This window comes from Dermacentor andersoni, chromosome 6 (assembly GCF_023375885.2).
Source record: "Dermacentor andersoni chromosome 6, qqDerAnde1_hic_scaffold, whole genome shotgun sequence".
Taxonomy (NCBI): domain Eukaryota; kingdom Metazoa; phylum Arthropoda; class Arachnida; order Ixodida; family Ixodidae; genus Dermacentor; species Dermacentor andersoni.
Genome location: NC_092819.1, coordinates 69,925,277 through 69,949,807, shown reverse-complemented (window position 1 = coordinate 69,949,807; position 24,531 = coordinate 69,925,277). Strand labels below are relative to the sequence as shown.

General features: G+C 46.4%; 1 protein-coding gene and 1 long non-coding RNA gene across 2 annotated transcripts in view; one reads left to right on the top strand and one right to left on the bottom strand.

Moving 5' to 3' along the window:
* Nucleotides 1–4,654: 4,654 nt before the first annotated feature.
* On the top strand, nt 4,655–12,594 carry LOC140218972 (uncharacterized). The gene is made up of 2 exons (XR_011895196.1): nt 4,655–5,292; nt 6,356–12,594. It is a non-coding gene; the product is annotated as an uncharacterized lncRNA (long non-coding RNA).
* The window catches only part of LOC126522367 (derlin-1-like), a 29,115-nt gene continuing 16,666 nt past the window's right edge, over nt 12,083–24,531 (bottom strand). Inside the window, exons 7-8 of the mRNA XM_050171107.3 lie at nt 20,252–20,362; nt 12,083–13,197 (exon numbers count right to left, since the gene is read on the bottom strand). Of these exons, the coding sequence (XP_050027064.1) occupies nt 13,050–13,197; nt 20,252–20,362 (259 nt within the window). The 3' untranslated portion in view covers nt 12,083–13,049. The remainder of the gene's footprint in view (nt 13,198–20,251; nt 20,363–24,531) is intronic.

The window sequence follows — 24,531 nt, the reverse complement described above, 5'->3', positions numbered from 1 at the left end:
AATCTCAAACAAGCTCGAAGCTTCGGAGATATTTTCGCTTTCGCGAGGCTTGGCTCGTCCCGCCAACGAACCCCTCGAAGTACACGGCTGACAGCGCTCTTGGTACTGATAGCGACCTCGGCCAAGCGCCAGAAACACCTGTCGGGCACGCTTTTGGTGCCAAATCACGCGAAATTTCACTTAACCTAAACGACCTCTGAAAGGGACCGTCCAAGAGAACTTATTTTCGAATTGTGATTAAAGGCACCATTTCTTCTTCATTTCGTCTCGCGTTACATTTGCGGTTTATTTTATTATTTCGCTTGACGGGAAAGTCGACCCTCGCGTTACCATCGTGGCCGCCTTACATTCGACTAAATATGCTAGCTACGTACAGCTGGCGTCTTCGTTTTCTTCGTAACTCGTAGCGTCCTCTTGTTGGGCTAGATGGAGGGCAGCTGGCGTAGCTGCTGAAATCAAATAAATTCTGTATGGCTAAGACATCGTTCACCCCACTTCCAGATTGTCCTCTTTCCAAAAGAAGACGCATCCAAAACAATGTTTAGCTGTTCAGCCAGTGCAAAGAAACATTCCCACGCTTCCATGTTCTACATTCTCGAGATCATGAAGAGACCGTCCGAACCATTTCAATGTGGCTAAATGTCTCGCCAAAAAACTAGGTGCTGGCTACAAAGTGTCAAAAATGAGCAGCGGCGACCTCCACCTTGGGGTGCGCAACACTTAACAACACAGCAAACACGCGAAGCTCTTAGCATATCGGTACTGTGTCAATAACTGCGACCCCACATCGATCATTCAACACAAGTAAAGAAGTCATCTTAGATGACGATCTCTTGAGCCTAAGCGAGGAAGAGCTCCTGGAGGGCTGGAAAGAACACAGTGTGATCAAAGTGCGAAGAATAAAGATCAAACGAGATAACCAGGATATTCCAGCTAAAATCTGATTCTCACCTTTGCTTCGGGTGTGCTACCGGAAACCCTAGAAACAGGATACACCAAAATTCCCAGTCAGACCTTACATACCAAATCTCCAAAGATGCTTCAAGTGTCAGAGATATGGCCGTGGTTCGCAAAGCTGCCGAGGCCGACTGACCCGTGCGAAATATGGCGAAGACACACACGCACCCAACAACTGTAGTGGCAGGCTCCGCTATCCCAACTGCGACGGTGGACACGCAGCGTACTCTCGAACTTGTGGGCTCGGTGGCTGCACCACAGCGCAGCCACTTAATCGACTTGCCTTTGCGATGCAGACGGCCGCCCTTGCGATTGCCAGCCTGCTGCTGTCGACCGTGACGCGCCTCTTCACGAGGGCGTCATTTGTGTTGCATGAATAAGGCCCCAGCTTAAAAAATTAAATTGTGGGGTTTAACGTGCCAAAACCACTTTCTGATTACGAGGCACGCCGTAGTGGAGGACTCCGGAAATTTCGACCACCTGGGGTTCTTTAACGTGCACCTAAATCTAAGTATACGGGTGTTTTCGCATTTCGCCCCCATCGAAATGCGGCCGCCGCGGCCGGGATTCGATCCCGCGACCTCGTGCTCAGCAGCCCAACAGTACCATAGCCACTGAGCAACCACGGCGGGTAATAAGGCCCCAGCTTGAAGAAAGCGAAATATCCTCAGTGGTGGTGGTGATAAACTTTATTTCTTCTATTTAGAGAGGTGTGAGCTGATCCCTAAGGGCCCAGCCCTTACAAAGTCTAGGGGGAGGTCCCTAGTCCGGGACGCGTATTTAGAATTGCTCGTAGATACAGCGGGGCGTGCCACTTTTGACGGAGCTCGACGTTTCTGCGCAGGCGCGAGTAAGAGCGGGCGCGAGAGAGAAAATCTGGGGGCTTTTGCTCCTTGAATATATGACTCAGCCTAGGCACTACGGAGGAGGTTTCTTAGATTGCGTTGTATTCGTTTGTCCCCTGACATGCCGGCATTGCGGAGTTCGGTCGAGTTGGTTTATACGCTCCGCCGCTGGCTGCCCGCGCGGTGAGGCAGTGGACGCCGCTTGGTGATCGCTGTGTCTGAAGGGACAATGTTCTGACCGGTGTTTTATAAGTCGCGGGTCGAATTTTTCGTCGCGACGATAGATCGGATTTTTTACAAGCACTGCTCCAGGAGGGCACATGTAACCGGCAAACGGAGGCCTCAGGAGAGCACCTGAGGTTATATTAAAGCAGGCGGCGCAGGATCTCCGGGGCACCCAAGCGGTAGCGGGGGGATCAAAGCTGGAAGCCGGGCGGCCCGTGGGTTGGGGCCGCAGAGGCCGAAGCGTGCCTATTATTATATAAGCTAATTGGCCTATAATTTTTCAATTCTCTAACGTCTCCCTTTTTGTGGATTAGTATAATGTTTGCATTCTTCCATTTTTCTGGGACCCTTAATTGCAGTCGATAGACATTTCGTATAAAGAGCCGCCACTTTTCCAAGCATTAGGTCTCCCCCATCTTTGATTAAATCGACTCTTATTCCATCTTCTCCTGCCGCACTGCTGCAAGGCCCTTCTGACCTCATCGCTAGTTACAGGAGGAGTTTCATGTATCCTGTTCATTACTGTTTCCAATTGAGGTATCCTGACTCCTCTGGGTACAGGTCAGTATAGAATTCTTCCGCTACTTTTTCTATATCTTCGAGATTACTGATGATATTACCCTGCTTATCTTCTAGTGCATGCATCTTGGTTTGTCCTATATGTCAAGTTTCTTTCTCACTGATTTCAGGCTGCGTCCTTTTTTACGGCTTCTTCAGTCTTTCTCACGTTATAGTTTCGAATATAACTTATTTTCGCCTTGCTGATCAGTTCGACAGTTCCACGAATGTTATCTTATCTCTTGAGTTGGACACTTTCATTTTTTGTCGTTTCTTTATTAGGTCCTTTGTTACTTAGGAGAGCTTGCCTGCTGCTTGCCTTGGTGCCCTGCCTCCCATTTCAATTGCTGCGTCCGAAGCCAACCTAGTTACGGTTTCATTCATTAGCTCTATGTCATCATCATCTCTCTGTTCTAAGGCTGCATATTTGTTTGCAAGTACCAGCCTGAATTTGTCTGCTTTTACCCTAACTGCCTCTATAGGTTGACCTGTTTCTTCTCGACCAATTTTGCTCTTTCTCTCTCCAAATTGAGGTGAATCCTAGCCCGTATGCACTAACCTATATGATCACTACACTTTACCCTACCTATCACTTCTACATCCTGCACTATACTGGGATCGGCAGAAAGTATGAAATCAATTTCATTTCTTGTTTCACCATTAGGGTCTTGCCAGGTCCATTTTCTGTTGCTAGTTTTGCTATAGGTTCTCATAAGATTCCCAGATGAAAACAGGTGGTGTAACTAAGTATGAGTGAAACTGCCGCAGAACCCATCTCACGGTGGCTGTCGGCGGTGATGCGTTAGCCTAAATAGGCAATACTGTCACGTTGCAGTGGCAAAACTGTGAATCACGGAAGTAAATTTTTATTGGGCGAACCTGACATGGCGCGGTGGCTTAGCGGATAGGGACGAAGATGGCGCGCTAACACACGCGCTGCGCCAGCTATGAGACCAGCTCCAATAATCTCCCGCGTAAGTTGTGATCATTGCGAGCTTTGGCATAAAATTTCACAGGTTTTCTTTTGAGACTGCTCCCAGATGAATTTTTTTTATGCCGAATTACACCAATATAATCATGAAAGGAATTGCGGCGGGAGCTATCTCATGATGACTGAGCGGGCGTGTGTTAGCATTGAAGCAATGTAGAGACACAACTCATTGCCAACGTCGGAGCGTGACATGTGTGAGGCGTGTACCAGCGGGACTCCTCTTCCTGGTCCCCCACAGCTGCAGTGCGTGACAGAATTCCGAAAATCGGCAGGCCAGTGTATCTACGTTAACATTCCCACCGATATCCTCGAATTAGAAGTCCAGGATATTGGGTCCGCGCTATTGGTGGGAATGTCCTATACGTACCGTGCTAGAGTACAGTGTACGTAGCAACGTTTCTTCGATATTCGAAAGCGAGATGAAATTGCTGGCATGTGTGCGCAAGAGTACGGCCACGTATGGCGGCCGTGCAACCATCTGACAAACGTGTACTTCCTCTTTATTCTGCTCATTTATCAGCAAAAAATTCAATGGGAAGAGCAGGGGCGAGGATAGCGCGCCATTTACACCGTTTTAATATTCAATCGAATCCCTGGGCCGAATTGTGCGGAAAGCGGGGAACAAAATGACCGAAATTGCGCCCCGCTGCGCCAGAAGAACTTCAGATTTGGCAGGCCTCGGCGAACCATCGCCGCCATGGTGCAGTGCTTCGTGTCCGTGTCGGAGCGCGTCTGTAAGCAACTTTCGTATTCTGGCCACAAGTGGGCGCAAACAGTCGCACCCAAGTCGTATTAACTCTATATGACGCAATTAATGAAGCAGGGTTCGGGTACGGGCTAGTTGGTATTCTATTGCAAACATCACTTGTAGCGCGTGCATATAGACGGGGACCAAAAGAACGACGAAGACAAGCGCTGACTTCCAACTGATTTTTATGTTGAGTAACACGCAAATACACCGAGACACCAAGACAGAAGCGCCCCTGCCCCCCCCCACAAAGCATAAAACCGACGTGAGTATGCATTCAAAAATCAAAGAAACCATGATCGCCGCCTTAAGATGTACGAGAGCGCACGTGCGACCTCATGGCAGTTCTATGTTCGGGGGAGGGGGCGCTTTTGTCTTGGTGTCTCGGTTTATATGCGTGTCACTCAAAATAAAAATCATTTGGAAGTCAGCGCTTGTCTTCGTCGTTCTTTTGGTTCCTGTCTATGTACACGCTTTAGGTGATGTTTGCACCCAATTAAGCTCCATGAATAAATCTAACAGAAGCGACATTTTTTTTTTTTTTAGCTTGCCGTCCAAGCCGGCTAGCGAGGGCAGGTGAGCAGGCCTACAGCTTACCCCTGCCTCACTGTCGGCGAATCGGAGTTACGTGGTTGTGCTGGCGCTGTTTCCGCGTAAACGGGCGCCAGCTATACAGCGCGCTCCTGGCAGCGCCTTTCGTTTTCTTGCTTTTTTTCCGTTTCTTTTCTTTTGTCGCGCCGGCACCATCAAAGTTCGTCTCGATCGCAAACCCTGACGTCTCGTCGATCGCACTTCTGCGCAGCGCGATCGCTCCAACTGAAGACGGCTAGTGGCGAGGGAAGGCTTGTGCAGCGACGGGACTCGGAAAAGGAGAGGCCAAGAGAGGAGGAATGTCGCTTCCTTTAGCTCGTCGAGGGAGCTTTACACCCAATGAGTCAATGTGCACTCCGAATGTCCAGGTGTTTCTAGTGAGTAGTAAAGCGAAGTCAGTCATGTGCGGAGACTTGGTTTGAGCAAATTTTCACATTCACCTTCCTAGAAATGTCTTCGAATAGAATCACAGTGGTGATGATTAACCCTAGCTTCTTCGCAACGTCTGTTGGAAATAACGTCCAGTCTCTTCATCTGCACTTAATACAAAAATAGTATGCAAAATGCTTTTAGACTTCTCTTGAAAATGTATTTAACGCTTCAGAATGCAAGGCTTCGTGTATGTTACTCTACTTGATTATTGCAATGCTCTGAACAAAAATTTACATACTCCAAACTGTTCCAATAGTAAGACATATGTGCTGCAGACTGCTCCCAAATAAGAGTTTGTTTGCTCCGGTCTGCTTTAGAATGATATTTCATGTGCTACAAATATTGCTACAAATTGGCTGTGTGCATTCTCATCCCCTAAAGAGCGACAAACACAGATCTGTATCTAGCCAAGAATGTCCGTGCGGCTGGCGTCCTCACAGTAACCGAGAAGTGGACTGCCCTTGGATTATATAGGCTCAAGGGCTAACGGGTCGAAGCGGGCAAGATATGGCCGCGTGTATGAAACCACCGGAACGAGCTCGGTACGTGGCACACACAGGGAGGCGCGGCCTCTGTGATTGCACCGCTGCAATCTCCGAGGTAGCACCTAGGTGCACCAGCCTGCGCGGCGCCGCGGTGAAAGTGTGATGATCGACAATAACGAGCCGCTGGCTACACGCAGTGGCATGAAGGGCAGTGTTTGACGGCACATCCAACGCAAGGATCCAAGTTGAACTTCGGCACCGAATGTGTGCCAACCCAGTGGGAAACGATATACTGGCCCTGCAAGGGTCACGTGTTTGTTTTTTGTTTTTGTTTCAGGGACAAATCTAGTTCAGATCTATTGGCACGATAACTTTACTTTGTTAAAACAAGGTTTTGGATCTACATGGATGTATTATATGGGGTTTTCAATGGGAATTTCACTTCGCTATATTCCGTTTCCTATAACGATGATTCAGTAAGACATATTTGTTATTATAATTTTGTCTTACCTTCCATTAACAGGTGCCAAAACTGAAGCCAAGCATCATTACGAACAAGCTGAATTTTCTGTGGGTGCATCAGCCTGTGGAACTGTCAAAGCCAGCTTCCTGAGTCGTGGAGTGACCATGATAACAGACAGCCACTGTATTAAGAGTTGGGGTCAGGCATGTAAAAAGGGGCAGCTGGCCCATGCCGTCATCCGACTCATTCACGCTAAGGATGTTGTTGAAGGAATTCAAACAGATTCTCAGTGAGAACAAGGAGTACTGGGTTTATTTACAATATCTGCATGAGGAGTAGAGAACGTTATGTCGCAACAGTCCAGCATGACTGAATTGAAGCAACTGCTGAGGAGACGAAAAAGTCTGCTTAAATCCCCTGTCCTCCCTAGATCCCTAGGCCAGGGAAATCTACCATCACGCTTTCGTCCAATCTGAGCGTCCAAAGTCGCTGAAGGATCCGCGTTGAGCGCGAGGGTGCGCACAAACACTCGGGCACCTCTGTTCACCAAACACACAGAAAGGAGGGGGGTTTTGCAGACAGGGACTGTCACATTTGACTTAAACTGGTGTGTCTTGGTTCCTGGGATGACCCAGCAATCAGCTGGAACGTCTGTCAAACGACCTTAGTGGGTAGCAGTGGCTGTGAGCAAACGGCGTAGAACACCCTTTTCCAGGAGTTTCTTGCTCCCATCGTCGGGGACAGCGGCAGTGTTCCATCCATCGACACCCTATTCATGAGATGCATCTCACCTTGGCGTCGCCACTGGTCTGTCCGAGGGAACGCATTGCTAGCTTCTCGAAGCGATCCGAGTCAATAGGGCAGGAGAGGCCAGAAAGTCACTTCTGGCCGATTGTAACACTACGAAGGGAAACTCGCGAGAAGGTGCATTAGAAACATTTTGCTTATGTAGTGGCGTGGTGTTGCCTTGTTTTATTAAAAATTCTTTAAAGCCTTTGGCCACTTTAGCCCTTCATTTGTATGGTTAATCATGCTTTATGTTAAGCATGGAACACCTAGCTGTTATCACTTTTCTGGCCTTGCCAATATTTCATTGATTGGTGGGTGGTAAGAAATTGGCCATATGCATTGGTGCTATCGGTACGGCTAAGCTTTTCTTCAATATTGGCAAGATTACAGAACCTTCCCGTTCATTTGCCCATTAACAGGTTGCAGGATACACCCAATCTCTTTATAATTAATGTAATAATGAAAGGGTGTTTTGTGTTTCTAAACTCTTGTGTTTATGTCAAACATCCATGCAAGAATGAAAAACGTCTGTGATAGTGCACGTGCGTGAGTCCTTTATGTTATTCCATCTGCAAATACATTGATCAGTGTTAACAAGGCAAGTAAAATGACCTTAGTTCTTCATAGACCATCGCAAATACGCAGTGTATGCTGGTCTAGCCAGATAACTGAAGCTAAGCAGCATTTCATTGGACAGTTGATATTGGAAGGCGACAGACCACCTGGACTGCAATGATGAGACTGAATTTTTGCCATATACAGACTATTTAAAATGTCGTCATTTTTGTGCTAGTGCTTCCCCTGACAATAGTCTTCCCTCTCTGAACAGAGAGGTTTGATCAATCTTTTCATCCTTGCAAGTACTCCAACGCCCAATTAACAAATGCTCTTTTACGCAACGAGATGTAGGGCTACATTATGTAAATGCAGACTAGAAAGTGCCATACTTTGGTCTAGAATGTTTACACAACTACAAAACGGCTCGCAGCATTTCTATAGCCATTTTTATAATGGATACAAGACGACTTATATTTCTTATTTGGCGGTGCATTAGACGGTCTTCATGGCAGCTACAAGACGCCTTACGACATCCGCCAAAGTTGCACTAAAACAGCTACAAGATGCTTTAAATATCTCGTGTGAACATATAGAAGACATCTTATACACGTTTTAAAATGCTTGCCAAGACGTTTTGCTGATTTTCAGGAAATGTATACAGCTAAAAGACTAATGTGTGTTGAGTAGGGAGAAAACTTGTCCATGTTTTACGCAACCACGGGACACTTGGGACCCCTCACAATGACGCCCCTTAGCCAGTGGTTGGAGCTTCATGTCTTTTATACCCACCTCAGGCCTGAAAATATCCTAGTGACCAGTCAGTTCTTGCTGTCAACTGGTCCGTTACGATTCTGAAAAAGTACTTGCTTGATCAGATTGCATGAACACATGCTCACATCAGGACCTTCATATATGTAGAGAGGCCATCAAAAAGATTAAATTATAAATCGTGGGCTTTTTACTTGCCAAAACCGTGGTCTGATTATGAGGCCAGCCATAGTGGGGGACTCTAGATTAATTTTGACCACCTGGAGCTCCTTAAAATGCACCTAAACCTAAGAACACGTACAGGTGCTTTTTTGAATTTTCGCATCCACCAAAATATCGCCACCTATACTGGGAATCATATTCGCAACCTCGTACTTAGCAGCACAATGCCACAGCCACTAAGCCACCGCAGCAGATAGTTCGTTCAGATAAACGCAGTTTTCCTAAACTTTCCTTGGTTTCCTAAACGTAAATGCAGGTTTGACATATTGCACGGCGGTTCCTCACGTCCACTTTTCAACTAGGACTGCTGCGTTATCTGGTGGCATTTGAAATGTCCGTACACATTAATTTATTGCCATTGGTGACAATGCAGGGGTGCATTTTACAAAAAGTATCAAATTTCTCGTAAACAATGTGTGAACAAAATTATTACGCACTTGACGTACGATGTCGCCTGCATCTAGCTTTATGTTACACCCGATTATTCTGGCTTAGCTTATTTGTGGTTTAAGTTTCAAAATGATGGCAGCTGTTGTAAACAGGGATGGACACAGGATCTGAAGAGGTTATGGCTGCGTCGCAAATGCAAGTAACACATCAGTTCTGTGAAAGTCTGCAAGGTCGAGGACATTTCACGAAAGAGAATAGCTGTCGTCCACGAGAAGAGCATGGTTTTTCTCGGAGGTTTCATATTTGGAGAAAAATTTGGCCTAGCATAGGGATTTAACCCGGTACAATGCCGTTCCTAGGCAATTACTTGAAGCACCTGACCTAACCAGTAGGCTAGCAATTTGCACAACGAGACCAAATTAGTCAACAAATTGAAGCACAGGGACACTGAATATATAGCAACCGTCAATGTGCTTGAAGTTAGATTGACAACTATGCAAATAAATGCACTTCTCGTGCAAGCTTCCATATTCATTACGCCAGGTTTAAAAAGACCCAAGTCTAAACCTAATGAGACCGATGCTGTGCGCATTGCAAGCTTGAACTTCCTCAATTGCAACTATTTTTAGTTGCCAGGTTTATATTTGTGATCACATATTTTTGCAAGTATGGCACATAACACACGCAGCTCGAGTGTGCTTCGCTAGTTGCATGGCACCTGTTTTCTAATGTTTCTCGTCAGATTTTAAGCACATTAGAACATAACATTTAAAGCATTTAGTAAGGCCGTTGTCAAATACATACATAAGCATAGATACATAAATACATACGCAAGCACTTACCGCTTCTCCTCCTCATCCAGCCTAATACTTTCACTCCCCTTTGCTCTCTCCCAGTGCATAGCAGCAGTCTAAGTGCATCAGCTCAGGTCAACCTCTCTGCCTTCCCCGTAAATAAAATGTCTTCGGTACGCGTATTTACAATTGCTAGTAGGTACAGCGGTGTAGCACTTGCCTCCGCAAGTGCTACACTCCGCTGTACCTACCAGCAATTGTAAATCCGCCTCCGCTGTACCTGCTAGCAATTGTAAGTACGCCTTCGGTACGATGCCTTGATCTACTACCGAGATGAGCAACTACATGGGCTCCAACACACACACACTGGTCCACAGTGGGTGAACCCTTTTGTAGACAGTGGAACATACCTGTCTCACTTCTCAGGGCAACTTCACTTTCCTATAGCAATGAAACATAAGTACGATTTAGGTTTTCTGTGTGGCTGTTTCTAGGCTTTGTCTGAAAAAATTTTCGTAGCCCATTTGCCTTACTACTATATGCTCACTGAAATGACCAGAGTAGTGTATTTATAACAGCTATGCTGCTTTTCTGATTACGGTGACACTACCATTTCAATCAGCGATACCCAGTCCTACCAATATTATTTTACACTTTTTGTCTCACTGACACATCCCATTGCTAATATAACAAATGCACAGATTTAGAGGCTTTGAGGAATGTTTCGAAGGTGTATATTCCAACAACTGTCGTATTGGACAGCCCTAACAAGGTTTGCCAACTGTGAAGCATTTTGGGGGAGTCTTGCAAATGTCCAGTGCCCATCCAGACTTGACCCAGTCAGGATGGCCGAATGTACTGAATTTTTCCTCCTTCCTGCTGGACAAGAATAGACCAATTTCCTTTTTGTAATGCTGGACGTTCGTAGATTCTTGTGCATGTTATTTTGCAGGCGGGCGGTGGAAGCAGGGCAAGGATACATGTGCACTGCTCGAGTAAAATAGCCTAGGGGGCTTCTTATTAAAACTGTTTCTCAGCTTTCACATTTGACCTTTTGTGAACAATTCTCGCGATGCTTTCGACACAATGCAATCCTTTCTGTCCACAAAAAGGGTAACATCACGCAAGCTTGCATCGTGTGCTTGGACAACTTTTTGTGCAGCAGTGCACGTTACACTAGTACGCTACATGTACTCTAGTCAATTAGCGCATTGTAACTGAGATTAATTTTTATCTAGAGAAAATAAAAAAAGGTTTCACTTCAGTAGGTATGCCCTAGCCTGCTACCCTGCAATGTGGAAGAACAAAGGGGAGCTAAGGTACCGTGACGATGACGAAGGCGTGGATGCACGTTACATAGCAGCTCTGCTAATGCCATGTGTCCAGCCAGAGTATCATGCAGAACTCCACCAAGGCCCTTGCTGCAGGCCTTGCAGTCGGGGAATTGGGCCATGGGGTGAGAACAGCACCTTCCAACAGTGGGTGCCAGCCAATGTTTAGGAAATAATCAGCTTCAAAGTTGTCCCCCCTTCTCCCCTAGTCGCGCTGCAGCGGAGATGCACTCGGCTGCAATTTCACCCTTTTCATGCCCGAGCATTGTTTGCAGGCGACATACCAGAAAAATATTTTTATGTTGCGGAGTTTCACTTCTATGTAGAGTTTCCGCCCAACACCTTCGGCTGCCACTGAATGGCAGGCAGCAAGCATCATTTGTTGGTTAGAGCAAGAACCGAGGACTAAGAAGTAGCAGTTTGCACACTACTTGCTCTGGCCAGCCAACTTTTGAAAGCAAAGGTCAAGGGACAAGGGGTGAGAGTAATCCGGTTGTAGTGGTATCACACAGGTAATGTAATGTAGAGCGAATGCAATGCACACCTTTGTTTCAGACCAGACGATAACATACAAATCCATAGGCATGCTTCACCCCATATCCGAGGCTTGGGGTGAAGCTCACTTCCAGTGTATCGCGTGGTGCTGGCCATCTGTTGCACATTCTGATGTAAAAAAAACATCTTACAGTATTTCTACATCTTGTTCTGCACAGGGTGAACCGCTCTGCTTAAACAATAACATTCAAGGTGTGTCCAGAGTAGGTGCTGTCTCTACTTGGTACGGTAATGCTTCTCGCACTCTCGATGTGCTGGCGTGGTGCTATGAGGCACATACCAACCACAAAAACTAGGCAAGGCAAAGGTATTACTTCAATAAAATATGGCTGCAATTGACTACGTCATTTTGCACATACACACAAACATACACTCTCCTCTTCCATGAAATAAAAAACTGCTTTATTTCAATACATATCCCAACAAAGATCTGCTCCCATTCTCAGATCAATTAAAGCAAGTAAAGCTCAGCTGCGAAGCAAAGAAGCCTAATGCAGCTGTTGTAATCTGCAGAAATGGGCGTCTGTGACAGAAAGAAAATGGAGTGACGGCAAGCTCAACCACAACACATTTTATCAGCCTAGCATGTGCGATTCAGTCCGTGCTCAACAAACAAAAACTCTGCAAGCTTTCAGCAATTCTCCAAGCGCTCTAACATCAGCAGCTGCCAAGGTTAGAAAACACAATCATCAGTGCTAACTAACATTGCTTTGCAGCAACACCTACACATAGATCAACCAATGGGCTTCACTTAAAGAAAAAGAAGTGCAAATTTTATTTAACATTTTCTGGCCTGAGAGCATGATCGAAACAGCTGATCCACAGCATCCGGAAACTGTTACGTCAACTGACGTCGCTCCAGAGAATTGTTAAGCATGGCGCTCACATGAAAGACAGGAAAATCGAGCAACACACTGGAAAAAGAATAATTTATATCTAAGGCTTGGCTCTGATTATGACAGTCTCTTGTGCGACACACGTTTCGAACAATACTGGCCCGACTCGTCGCAAGAATGCTTGTGCTACTTTTCTGTTTTTGAACATCTTGCCTCTTCCCCTAGCATTATGGGGTTAAAGCTGAAGTTTATCACCAACTCGTGCCCAGCACGAAAAAGGAAATGAGGGAAGAGACTGGGGTCACATAAGTCAGGAAAGAGTGGGGGGAGAGGGGTTACACCACGACAAGGAAGGAATGGTGTTCAGCGCCATGCACTTTTGACGTGACTGCCACCACACTCGCGTGGCGAACTCGAGGTTCTTGCCCATGCTCCCCCTCCTCAGGAAAGTGGTTGTGCCCCATTGCAGGTAGCTCCAGAAGGGCGCGTCCGGAGCGATGCCGTCTGGACCCTAGTTCCCGAGTACTTGGCCCCTTCCCCAGTTGTGCCAGCCACCTCCTGCATTGGGGTCATTGTTGCCACCATCTGCTGGTCTCCTTGGCGCCGGAGCCTGGCCAAAGCCGCTCACACCACCAACGCGGTCTGGGAAGTAGCGATACCTGCACAACAAGGGAAAGCAATGGGCCCGCTGCCAAGAGAACAATCTCAACGTAATTCTCACTATGCCAACACCACCAATTCAGTTGAACAAACGCTTTTACTACGAAATGACTTGCATAACAAAGGGAACAATATGGTCTAGCCAGCTTCCTATCTTGAGCATCTACTGTGAGCGCGATTATAATGAAGAATTTGACAACAAATTTTCATCTTAAACAAAAATCTATAGGTCCCTCGTCACATTTTTGTCGTTAATAATGAGGTTCTGCCAAGGCACACAGCCAGACCAATATCTTGCACTGGCAAACTGAAATTTATGCTACTGAAGTGCAAACAGAGACACACAAAGAAAACTGAGACATGTGGCTACATTCAAGTACAGTCATTGCCGAAATAACAGGCTGAAGAATTCTCTGCACTTTTGCTTTAAAGTGCAAAGCTGTGAAATTCTGTGAGTGTAAACCGTAAGACAGGTAACTAGCTTCTGCTGCTGGCACCTGTCGTGATTTATTGAAGGTCAAGCTCTCAGCCTAGTCAGAATAAACTGATTTGTTTCATCCTGCCTTATTTAAAGCTATAAATGACAAAACCTTATAACGAAGTCACCTGTATAACCAGGTCCCGCTCACTCCATAATGAAAGCATTTGACATCTGCAGGCTCATGTTTGCCAGTGGTCAGTTTATCTGAATGACAGTACAATGTCATACTGTTCTCACACTACATGCAGCTTTCTCATGCAAGTCGCTGGATTTATCCACATACAGTATTCACAAAGTTTCAAAGCAAGACAAGGGTTCTGAAATATTTTGTAATGTGAATCTTCGAAACAATTTTGACTATCCAGGGCTCATTAGCATGCATCCAAAGTAAACAAGCATTCTTGCAGTACACCTCTATCAAAATAACGGAGAGGAGGGGGCCACTAAGGGCCTATCCCCGAAAGCGCGGTGCTGGTGAATCATGAAAGCACAAGTGAACGTCCGGAAAGTGAGATACTCGTGTGATTTCATCCACAATGTGTCAATTCTAAGCGAAGTATGGACTGCACACTTCCTGAGAGCCTCAGCTGCAGCTACTTTGATGCCCAAGGCAAGACAGCACTTCCAGCGTCACTTTTTCTGGGATGTCACCTCCACTTTGTATGTATACCACATATACAGTAAAACCCCGTTAATTAGAACTTGGTTAATTCGAAATCCCGAATAATTACGTAGAAGGTTTTTTGCGGTCCTGTACTTTCCAATGTAAATTTGACCAGATAATTCGAAGCGGCGGCCTAGGCCACCCGGTTAACTTGAAGATTTGGGGTGCTATGCGGCAATTCCCAACCCCCATTTCACTGCAAACCCGACGAAACGACGGCCATTCGGACATCACATAGCAATCGCGATTATTTATAGACAAAGCGCCTGACCCGTAGTACTGCTAGCACAAAAATCAGTCCACGGTACGCCCCGTGCAGTGCCGAAACGCGTGCGTGCAGAGAAGACGTGCTTCACTGCAATGCAGCAGGCATACTGGTTTTTGTCATGTGCTCTCATCTCCCACTCCGCGTGCTCCTCGCAGTCGCAGTGTCAGCGCGTGTTCCGTGCCGCTGCTACTGGCTGCCATTCGCCCATTCTCTCTCCGCCTGCAGCGACGTGTGTATGCGCAATGCCAGTCTGCGCCATTTCATTGCGTGCTGTGGTTAGGGGTGTTGCAGCTAGTGTTTCTTTTTTTCCTGAACTGTGCAGAGGTGCCAGGGAGTGAAGATGCCAAAGTATAAGACTTTAACTCTGCAGCAGAAGTTCTGCTTGATCCAAGAAGCGGGTAAGAACACGTGTTCCAAAACCGAGCTGGCTGAAAGGCACAGTGTGCCCCTCTCGACATTGACCACAATATTGAATAACAAGCCGAAGGTACTGGAAGCCTACAGCAAGACATATTCTTTGAAGCGGTCGCGAGTACGGGCTCCCACTTACCAAGATGTAGAATCAGCTTCACTTCACTGGCTGCAGAAACCAAATGCAGCCCACCTTCCCATCAATGGAACAATACTACGAGAGAAGGCCAACGACTTAGCTCTACAACCTGGGCACAAATAGTTGAAGTGTAGCAATGGATGGTTCAGAAGTTTTAAAGAGCGCAATAATTTGACCTTCGTAGCAGTCTGTGGCGAGAGCGGCAGCGCAAATGAGAGCGTCGTCGACGACTGGAAGAAACGCACGTTGGCTCCGTTGCTTAGCGAGTACGGTGCAGACAATGTGTACAAACTTGACGAGGCAGCCCTTTTTTACAAGATGCTGCCCACAAAAACGTTCGCAGCGAAGGACACCGCGGTCAAGGGTCGAAAGCAGGGCAAGGAAAGAATTAACTTGGCGTGTGCGGGAAACTGGTGTCATGCCGACCTACCTGACCACTCGATGCGTACTCGCATCTGGACTCAGCCGAACCGCTCATTTCGTACTATCGTTTGCTCTTGTCAGCTCTCGCTTGTTTGGTTTGCTTGGTATGGTCTAGCTTGCACTTGTTTCGATTGTTATTGTTTGAGATTGTTTTTTACGATGAGTCTAAACAGAGATATACTGATGGAAAATATTTTGGAGATGGTGTACCATATCACATTCTGTACAAAACAGACTCTGAACAAGGATGCGGAGGCAAAACACAGTGCCTCATCCTCCTTGACTTTGGAACGTGGAGACGCCGTAACAGAAGAGAGCACACCAACATAATTATGATCAGTGGCAACAATGTCATCTTCGCAAGACATGACTCACGCTAAGAACAAAGGATGAAGAACGCAAACACAGCACCGAACAGTCAGCAGACGAAAGAAAAGGAATGTGACATCTCGCACCTACAGAAAGGAGGCGAGATTTTCAAGTTGTCACGCGACTGCCATAACCGTGTTTTTACGCCAGCGGCACGTCATGCACATTTTGCCGCTTGTGTGTACAGGGCTTTCTGCAGCGACACTCGCTCCACAGTGATGCCATCAATAAGACATGCGGCGAGTGTGTCAAAGCAACGCGTTGCATGAATGGAGGCCTGTCTGTGGCGGCTACATTGAGTTGTGCCCACGCGTCACCGGCACGTTGCCTCTCGCATTTTCTCGATTAGCGAGGCAGTCATGCCACACTTCCCTCGTTTGCAATGTGCCGCATGAGATAAGGCTGTCCGTGCCTACCAATATATCGCGAAATGAAAACACATATACAGCTGCATTCAAATTTCATACTAGGGAGTATCGCAATCCTTGGTGAATTTTTTAATGCAATCAGACTGTCATTAATTCAAACATATTTGGTCGTACATCGCTTCATTCAGATAACTTTTTCAGCTCAGTTTGTGCGGAGCGCTGCAAATGGTGCTAGCATCCAACTAAAACGGTGGAGTCCAGATCGCCATAGTCATCAGCGGAAATTGTACACCAATGACAGCAACGCCAGGACGCTTCGTGCCTATCTATGCCTTTAAAGCCTTTATTCAGGTGTTTACCACTGTGCATAAGACAGTGTCAGCCATGTGCCTTCATAATTGCGTAGTCGCCACCAATGATCGCATCGATGGCGATCGCAGTTTCTTCCGCAGCGATTACGGTAAACAGTACTTTTGTAGGGACTCAGTGCGAAGCTCTGGAGGATATGAAGAGCACCAGCTAGATCGTGATGGACCAACGATCTGTTGGCATCCAGCTTTAATGATGAAAAAATAATTAAAATAATGGTGAAAAAATAATTGGGATGTGCGCACAGCAGTCAAAAGTGTGTCTCAGATGACGATGTGTGCCGCGGCTGCACTGCGAAGGAAGTCGTGAGGCCTTCACTGCTGCGAGCGCTAATTAGTCTCTAGATGATGAGAATTGCTGCTTCTGCACTGATTTTGTACAATATAGAAACAGGATTTGCTGATGCATTTAGAAAATAAAAGCATGTTGATGCAGTAAGCATATGTTTATTGCTTTGTTGACACTCTTGGTAATTCAACATTCTGTTAATTCAGACATTTTCTTTGGCTGCATGAAATCCAAATTAACAAGGTTTGACTGTATCAGCAGCGCTGAAAAGAGGGGGGAACAAAGCTGCAGCCCAAAGCTATGATGTGGACGAGCCGTGCATCCTTGAACGGAGATGTTCCAAGGCGAAAGCCTCAGGTGCCTAATGGGTCGAAAAATCCGTTGTCCGGCATTACAGAAAATTTGACCGTCTGGTGTTACGGCACGAAAATTCAATGGTGCCAAAATTGATGGTGCAACCCACAACCTGTGGTGGGAGTTGAACCCATGACCACAGGTTGTAGTTGAACCCATGACTCTTGGTGGGACCAAAATTCAATGGCACCAAAAATGATGATGCCACCACTGACGGTCAAACCCACGAATATTGGTGGGACTTGTACCCACAACCTTTGGTGTTAAGGCGAACTTAATTAAAGGGGTTGGGACACCAAATTTTCAGGCTATAAAAAGCATGTTGTAGGCTGCTTCCGTATGCAAGGACCCCCAGAACGAGGTATTGGACACTGCAAACATTTCAAAATTATTTTAATTCAGTTCCAAAAAGTCATTAAAAACCCCTTCTCGTAGTCGAGACCCATCGCTAGCGCGGCAGTTACTACGTCACAGAGGAGGAACGAATATATTGACGTCATAGCACACTAGCACAAAAACATGACGTATGATGAGTAGCGATGAAATGCCGATTACGGAGCCTGCTCAGCCGAGCGACCGAGCATAGCCTCCACTATGACCGAGCTACAGGCATATAGAAATCCTTTCTTAATGCAAAGAAGGGGTAAGGCGTACAGACACAGACACAAGAGGAGAGAAGTGGACAACACGAACGCCGCACGGCGGCCCGCGAACGGCAAACTGGGTGCGGCGAGTTGCCGTGCAGACGGGCCTTTACACGTTTCAAACAGTAGCCGGCCGACTCCGAAAGGGACCGGGATATGCGGCGTTCATGTTGTCCGCTTCTCTCCTCGCATAGTCGCATAGCTCGCCAGCTCGGAGCGGTCTCTCGTTCGCTTGGCCTTTCTCAATGTGAGGGCCCGTCCACGTTACCGGCACGGAAACTCGCCGTTTGCCGTTCGTGGGCCCCCGTGCAACGGCGGTTTTGCTCGCGAACGGCGAGATTTTCTTGCCGTAGAGAGGACGGGCACAGGACCCATTTGTGCGGCAGCCGTACGGCGAAGCGGCCAATCAGCGACCGAGGAGTGGTCACTCTGGCACCGACGGCAGCTTCACCGCCTCTGATCGTTCGGCGCCGCCGATATCGTCGCTAGGCCTTTTCCGGTTCACTTCAAAGCTAAAGCTTACGGCGCTTCACCGACTCTCAGAATCACCGACTCTCACAAGCCGCAATATTTTCTTACCGTTGCTGTCGCTCTTCGCAATAATTATAATAATCGCGACATGCACTTCGAATTGCCAGTTGTTGACCTCTGCTGGCAGAACACGCGTATGCGCGAGCAGACGACGCAGCATAGTTTTACATCACTATTTTTTGTGGCCCACGTGACCAAGCCATGTTGCGTTTCCTCCTCTGTGACGTCATAGCATCCCCCGGAGCCCAGAAACCGAAACCGAAATCGCTCGGTATAATAATGCTATCATTAAATTATTTATCCGATATATATGAATCCCGCTGTGTGTAGTGCTCCCTGAAGCATGACGCAACGTTTGAATCAACAAACGCATGAACGAAAATTTTGATGTCTCCACCCCTTTAAGACACTCGAACCCACAACCTTTGGTGGGAGAAAATAAGTAATAGGAAGTCACACCATATTCGAATCAGAATGTCAATAATTTAATTAATGTCTCATTAGTGTGCAGGCTCTCTCTCTCTCAGCATCTTTAGTCTATGCTAAAGCGACTGTCAACTCTTTGTAAAGATTGTGAGTGTTGTTATGTGCAGTAACTTCCACTTTGCTGAACACATTACTACCACGTTTGACAGGATATTTGGCATGCTGCATATTGCCAGAAATCATAAATGAATAACTTCTCCTTTCTTGTATTGCTTGCAGCCAATAATCAAATAGTGCATGAACTTCGAGCCACTGATTGAATTGTTGCACGAAAGAAAAGGTGACATATGTTTAATAAATCAATATTTCATTATTCCGTAATTACAAGGACACTGAATACATACGAACAAAGCATCAGCCTACCACCTTGACTTTCTTTCCAATGAAGTCTGTGGCACTTTGGAATAAAATTATGTAACTTTGACACATTTATAAACAGTACATAATTCGTGACTGAAGACGATATCATGAAACCAAAAGACAGACAAACTGGTTCTGTGATCTTGCAATGCAGCACCAATACAGACAAGGTCAGCAGTGAACAAAATGATAGGAGGAGCGCTAACGGCATGATGCTCACGCTTGTGTTTGTTCCTTTGCACACCCTTCACCTTCCTTAGTGCCGGTGTTTCACAACATTAATTTAGTCTTAAAGTGCCGCTAAAGAGGAACACTACGTCAGTTCTGACTAATGAAGCTTCTTTCACTGTGCTTCTTTCGTCTCAAGGAAAATAATTAATTACCGAAGCAGAACATGAAGGCCAAAGTTCCAGTTATTGAATTTCATGCTGGAACACCAGCTCAGGTATATCAGTCCGACGTCATGGATTTCAAAGTAATTTTTAGTACTAAGGCCCTAGTGGCTCAGTAAAGGTTCTTGAAACTTCCTACGTTCCCTCTTCTGATAATATTACGTAGCCCATATTTACTAACACAGAATTGTCTAGGCATGAGCAGATGGTGTCCAGATGCACAATGTCACGGCAGACTGGTACGGGAACACCAAGGTGACACTCATCTTCAGTTTTTGTGCCTTTCCAACCTTGCAAAGTCTCCATCATGGTAACAGCAGATATTGCAAATATCGTAGATGGGTAATTTACTAGTGCCGATCAATATCTTTTATCTTTAGTATGCCTTGAAAAATGTTTTGCCGGCCCCCCTCTTTCGCAAGATGACTCCTATGCGAGTCAGTAATGGCAACCCGCCCCAATGGGCTCTACAGTGAGCCCGCACTGGCACAGGCGTTCCCACTCACAAGATGGAGGGCACTTGGAGAAGGTTGCGGCCACCAAACTCCTGTGGGTACTTGAACATGAGGAAGAAGTAGAGGTGTCCCACCAGGATGCCGATAAGCTCATACAGGCCCCTGAAAAAGATGAAAACAGAGGGATAGGAGGAGGGCAAACAATACATGAACAATTTTAACGAAAGCTGTGGTACTTTGTTAACACTCAACACATACTGACAAGGACACAAGTCATGGGAGCTAAATTTCCTTATTTTAGCCACTTCAGTTACTCCCCATGCATTATGTTCAGGCGGAGCTATTTCATTTGCTACCTATATATACATCACTGTTCAAGTAGAAAACTTGCCAAAGGCGTCCAAAGGCAGCATCCAGGGGTTGTGTGAGCGCCACTCTTGAGTGCTGTTTATTGAGGATGACCATGGCTACAGTGGCTTGTGATGTGAAGCATGCAATGGCAAATGAGTGTTTTCTGCCTGGTGATTGGAAACTGGCCCGCATATACGAGTGCATAAAAGTGGGCAGAGAAACAGAGATGAGAAGAACGGACTGGTGTCCTTAACCAGCATTACGTGCAAGGTTACGGAACACGTGATTTTTGTTGCATCATGTCCTCATCGTGGACACAATAACCTCCTTCATTTTAGTCAGCATGGATTTAGGAAGGGGCTTTCTTGCACAACGCAATTAGTTGAATTTACACATGACCTGGCCTTAGCAATCACTAGGAACAAAATTACTGTCTACATATTTAAGACTTTAGTAGAGTGCTCAATGTTGCTCATAATCTCTTGATCTAGACAAATGTCTGTGTTTCTCAATGGCTGTTCCTCTGCTTACTGTATTTACTCAATTCCAACGCGCCCTTGATTGTAATGCGCATCCATTTTTCGTGACAAAAAAAAAGTCCTTTACAGTACCGCTCACCTCATTCTTTCATACAGAAATACAATTTTCGCTTGTTTGGAAAAAAACTAGATTTACTCCCAATGCACAAAAGTTGCAATAAATAAAGAAAGTTGCAGTTTCACCCAAAAGGCGAAGCATAGATTACGATAGCACTAATCGAGCATTAATCTATCCCTTTAGCTTGACATAGTATTTGCCTTTAGTGTCCCTTTAACAAGCATGGTGTCATGCACATGTAAGCAAACGTGAACACGTCTCACTCAACGACCGCGGAAACTCTTTAAACGCTGGAGTGAGGAAGCACGGTGGCAGGAGCGAAGGAATTGACCTTTGTGTGGCCTCTTGCTTCGAAGCCTTTGTGTGGCCTCTTGTTTCGATGCAACCTAAGCTACGAGAACACAGCGCGGTGCACCTAGATGCGCAGGCTCTTGCCACCGTCACAGATCGCTTTCAAGTTAGGAGTCGTGCGGCTGCGTCGTATGTAGCAGCTGCCGGTGTAAAACGCCTCTCCTGTTTGCGCCAATCCCACTTCGGGAACTCCGAGCACCCGTGATGCGGCCCGATTTCCTTCCATCTCCAAACATGTGATCGCCTTCCTGTTAATGGCAGCATCGTGATGAACTCGGCATGTCCTTACAGTCGGTACTTCCATGCTGATATAAAGCAAAGGCTTTATCAGCATGGAAGACAGACTGGAAGACAGACGGTGCACTAACCTAAGCCAAAAGAAGCATTGTCTAAGCACACATGCTATAACACATGGAGAAAGCTAGGGCAGCTAGGCTTGAAGCACGTACGAGGTGGCCATTTTAATGTGATGGCAGTGCTGCAGCATTTTCTTTTTGTTGTTGCTTGCTTATATTACAGAGAACACACTTTTGGGCAATTTGATTTGACGTGGGTACCACAGCGCTTAAAGGTATCGACAACCCGCAGATCAAGTTGGTGGAAATGAAATGAGCATGCTTTGTATCAGTAGAATCGAACAGGCTATGAACGGTTTACTGTATTTACTAGCATAATGATCGCACTCGCGTAATGAGCGAGTGCATCAATGAACGTCACAGGCGGGTCACCAAGATCATCCTTACATTGATTTTAAAGATTCTAGAAGAGCAGATGACGTCAGCATCATAGATTATTTAGAAACTGTGTTTGAGGATTTCACAACACTGCCTTTATATGATGTTGATAGATTGTGGTCGAAATTGAAGGGTGCCATAAAACATTGTGAAGAAAATTTTATCCCCACAATACGTAAACGAACAAATAGAAGAACACCCTGGATTACCCACGGTATCATCCACTTGAAAAGAAAATTGCGAAGGATGTGCAGGAAAAAACAAAACCCACTGGAAATCGCGCATCTTTCGGCTGCATTGAAGTTTGAATTAAAAAACGCGAGAGATAACTTTTTCTCTAATACTCTGACGAACTTCACGCACAGTCAGCTGCACAAATTCTGTCACTATCTGTCAAAACCTGAAAACCCAATAGTGCAAATTGAAATTGAAGGATCTCTTACCCATGATGCACACACTATTGCTAACGCTTTTAATGCCCATTTCCGATCTGTGTTCACACGCTCTCCCCGCGCAAGTGATGTTTCGTTTGCATGTGATTCAGCAATGCCTGACGTAGTTATAACTGAGCCAGGCATACTGAACCTGCTCTTGAACATTGACCAAAAAAAAAAAAAAAAAAAAAAACGCCTGGCCCCGATAATATTTCCACTACGTTACTAAAATGATTTGTTGCCCAACTAGCTCCGTTCTTAAACAGGATTTTTACGGCGTCACTTCAAGCAGCTGCATTATCTTCAGACTGGCTCGTCGCAAAAGTAATCCCGATTCACAAAGGTGGCAATAGGTTGCACATAGACACATACGGACCGATTTCTTTAACAAGCTGCAGTTGCAAATTACAGTCGCCGACTGATTTTTCGGACTCCGAAAATTCGGACATGCTCTATTATTCAATCTGCTTCACGGCACCACCATTCTCCCCATATACCATAATGTATAACAACTGGCGAAAGTTCGGACATGTTGCAACCTCTTGTCTGATTTTTCGGACACTCCTTGAGCCAACTCGATCGACAGCACCATGCACCGACTCTGACCGGTGTATGGTTCAACTTGCTGAACGCCATTTTTGTTTTGAACGAAGCCTCCTTTCTGCACCACGAAGTGTCACTACTAAAAATTGCCGCTCACCATCGTCATTTCTGCCTGGTTCGTGGCTACAGCAGTTCCGGTCTCAGCTTAGTAAGCCATGTCAAGACAATCCAGCAGCTGATTTGTTTCTTTGTGCACGACGCTGCGAGTAGGCCACGTTTTTCGTTTGTGCGACTGGTGTCGGCGTGACGGCGCGGTGAAGTTTGCATTGTGTGCTGTGTTGAGGTTGCGGTGATTTAACACGGCATACGGAAACATTGCGTCGAGTGTCTAATGGCACTGACAGTACCCGTGCAGACTGCGCTGGGGAATGCCGGCAAGTGGGTGCTGGGAGGCCTAGGATTTGTCGCCTTCCGATGTGCTCCCTACTGACGGTGAAAATGTTCTGCCGAGACCTGCGCAGTAGTTGCATTGCGATTCCGGACACCGTCTCATTTGACAGTTTCACAGGTGCTGACACTGCTGTACTGACATGCGCAGAACTCGACGACGGCGAGATTATTCATCAGGTTTCTGCTGCACCGCTGGACGATGACGCCGATTCGGAAAATGACGCACCATGTGCTACGCTGCCGTCGCATGCGGAGTGTGTACAAGCAGTGACTGTGTTTTCAGCTGCCTATAGTGACCGTACGACCCTCTCTGAGATTCAGGCTTATCTGATTGCGCGTAAACGGAGCATTGTGCAACGGTGCATTCACGATTTCTTCAAGCCTACTGCCGAGCCCGAATAAGTGCATGTAAATAAAGGATTTCTTCTTCTTTTTCCTAATCTGCTTTTTCGGACACCTGTTTATTCAGACATTTCCGCAGTCCCCGTGAGGTCCGAATAAACGGTTGGCGACTGTATCGGTTATAACAATGCGGTGCACAGTCAACTTTTGTATGTTTTCCATGGTGAAATAACCCGCTTACTACATTGCCCAGATGCCGCATATCGGTTATAACGATCAAGTTTAGCTGCTGGGTGTCCGAGCCGAACGGTAGTGAAACACGAAATCCTTGAAAATAAAAGAAAACGATGAATTCGAGCCACTGCACGATGGGCTGCTACTGCAACAGCCACCGCATGCTCATGTTCTAGCCAGCTCCGCCACCCTTCGGCACCCGTCACCCTTCCCCCCTCCAAATACAAATGGGCTGTGCGCACAGCTCGACTGCACCCGCAGCTCTAAGCCGCCCCACCCTCCAAAACACGAATAG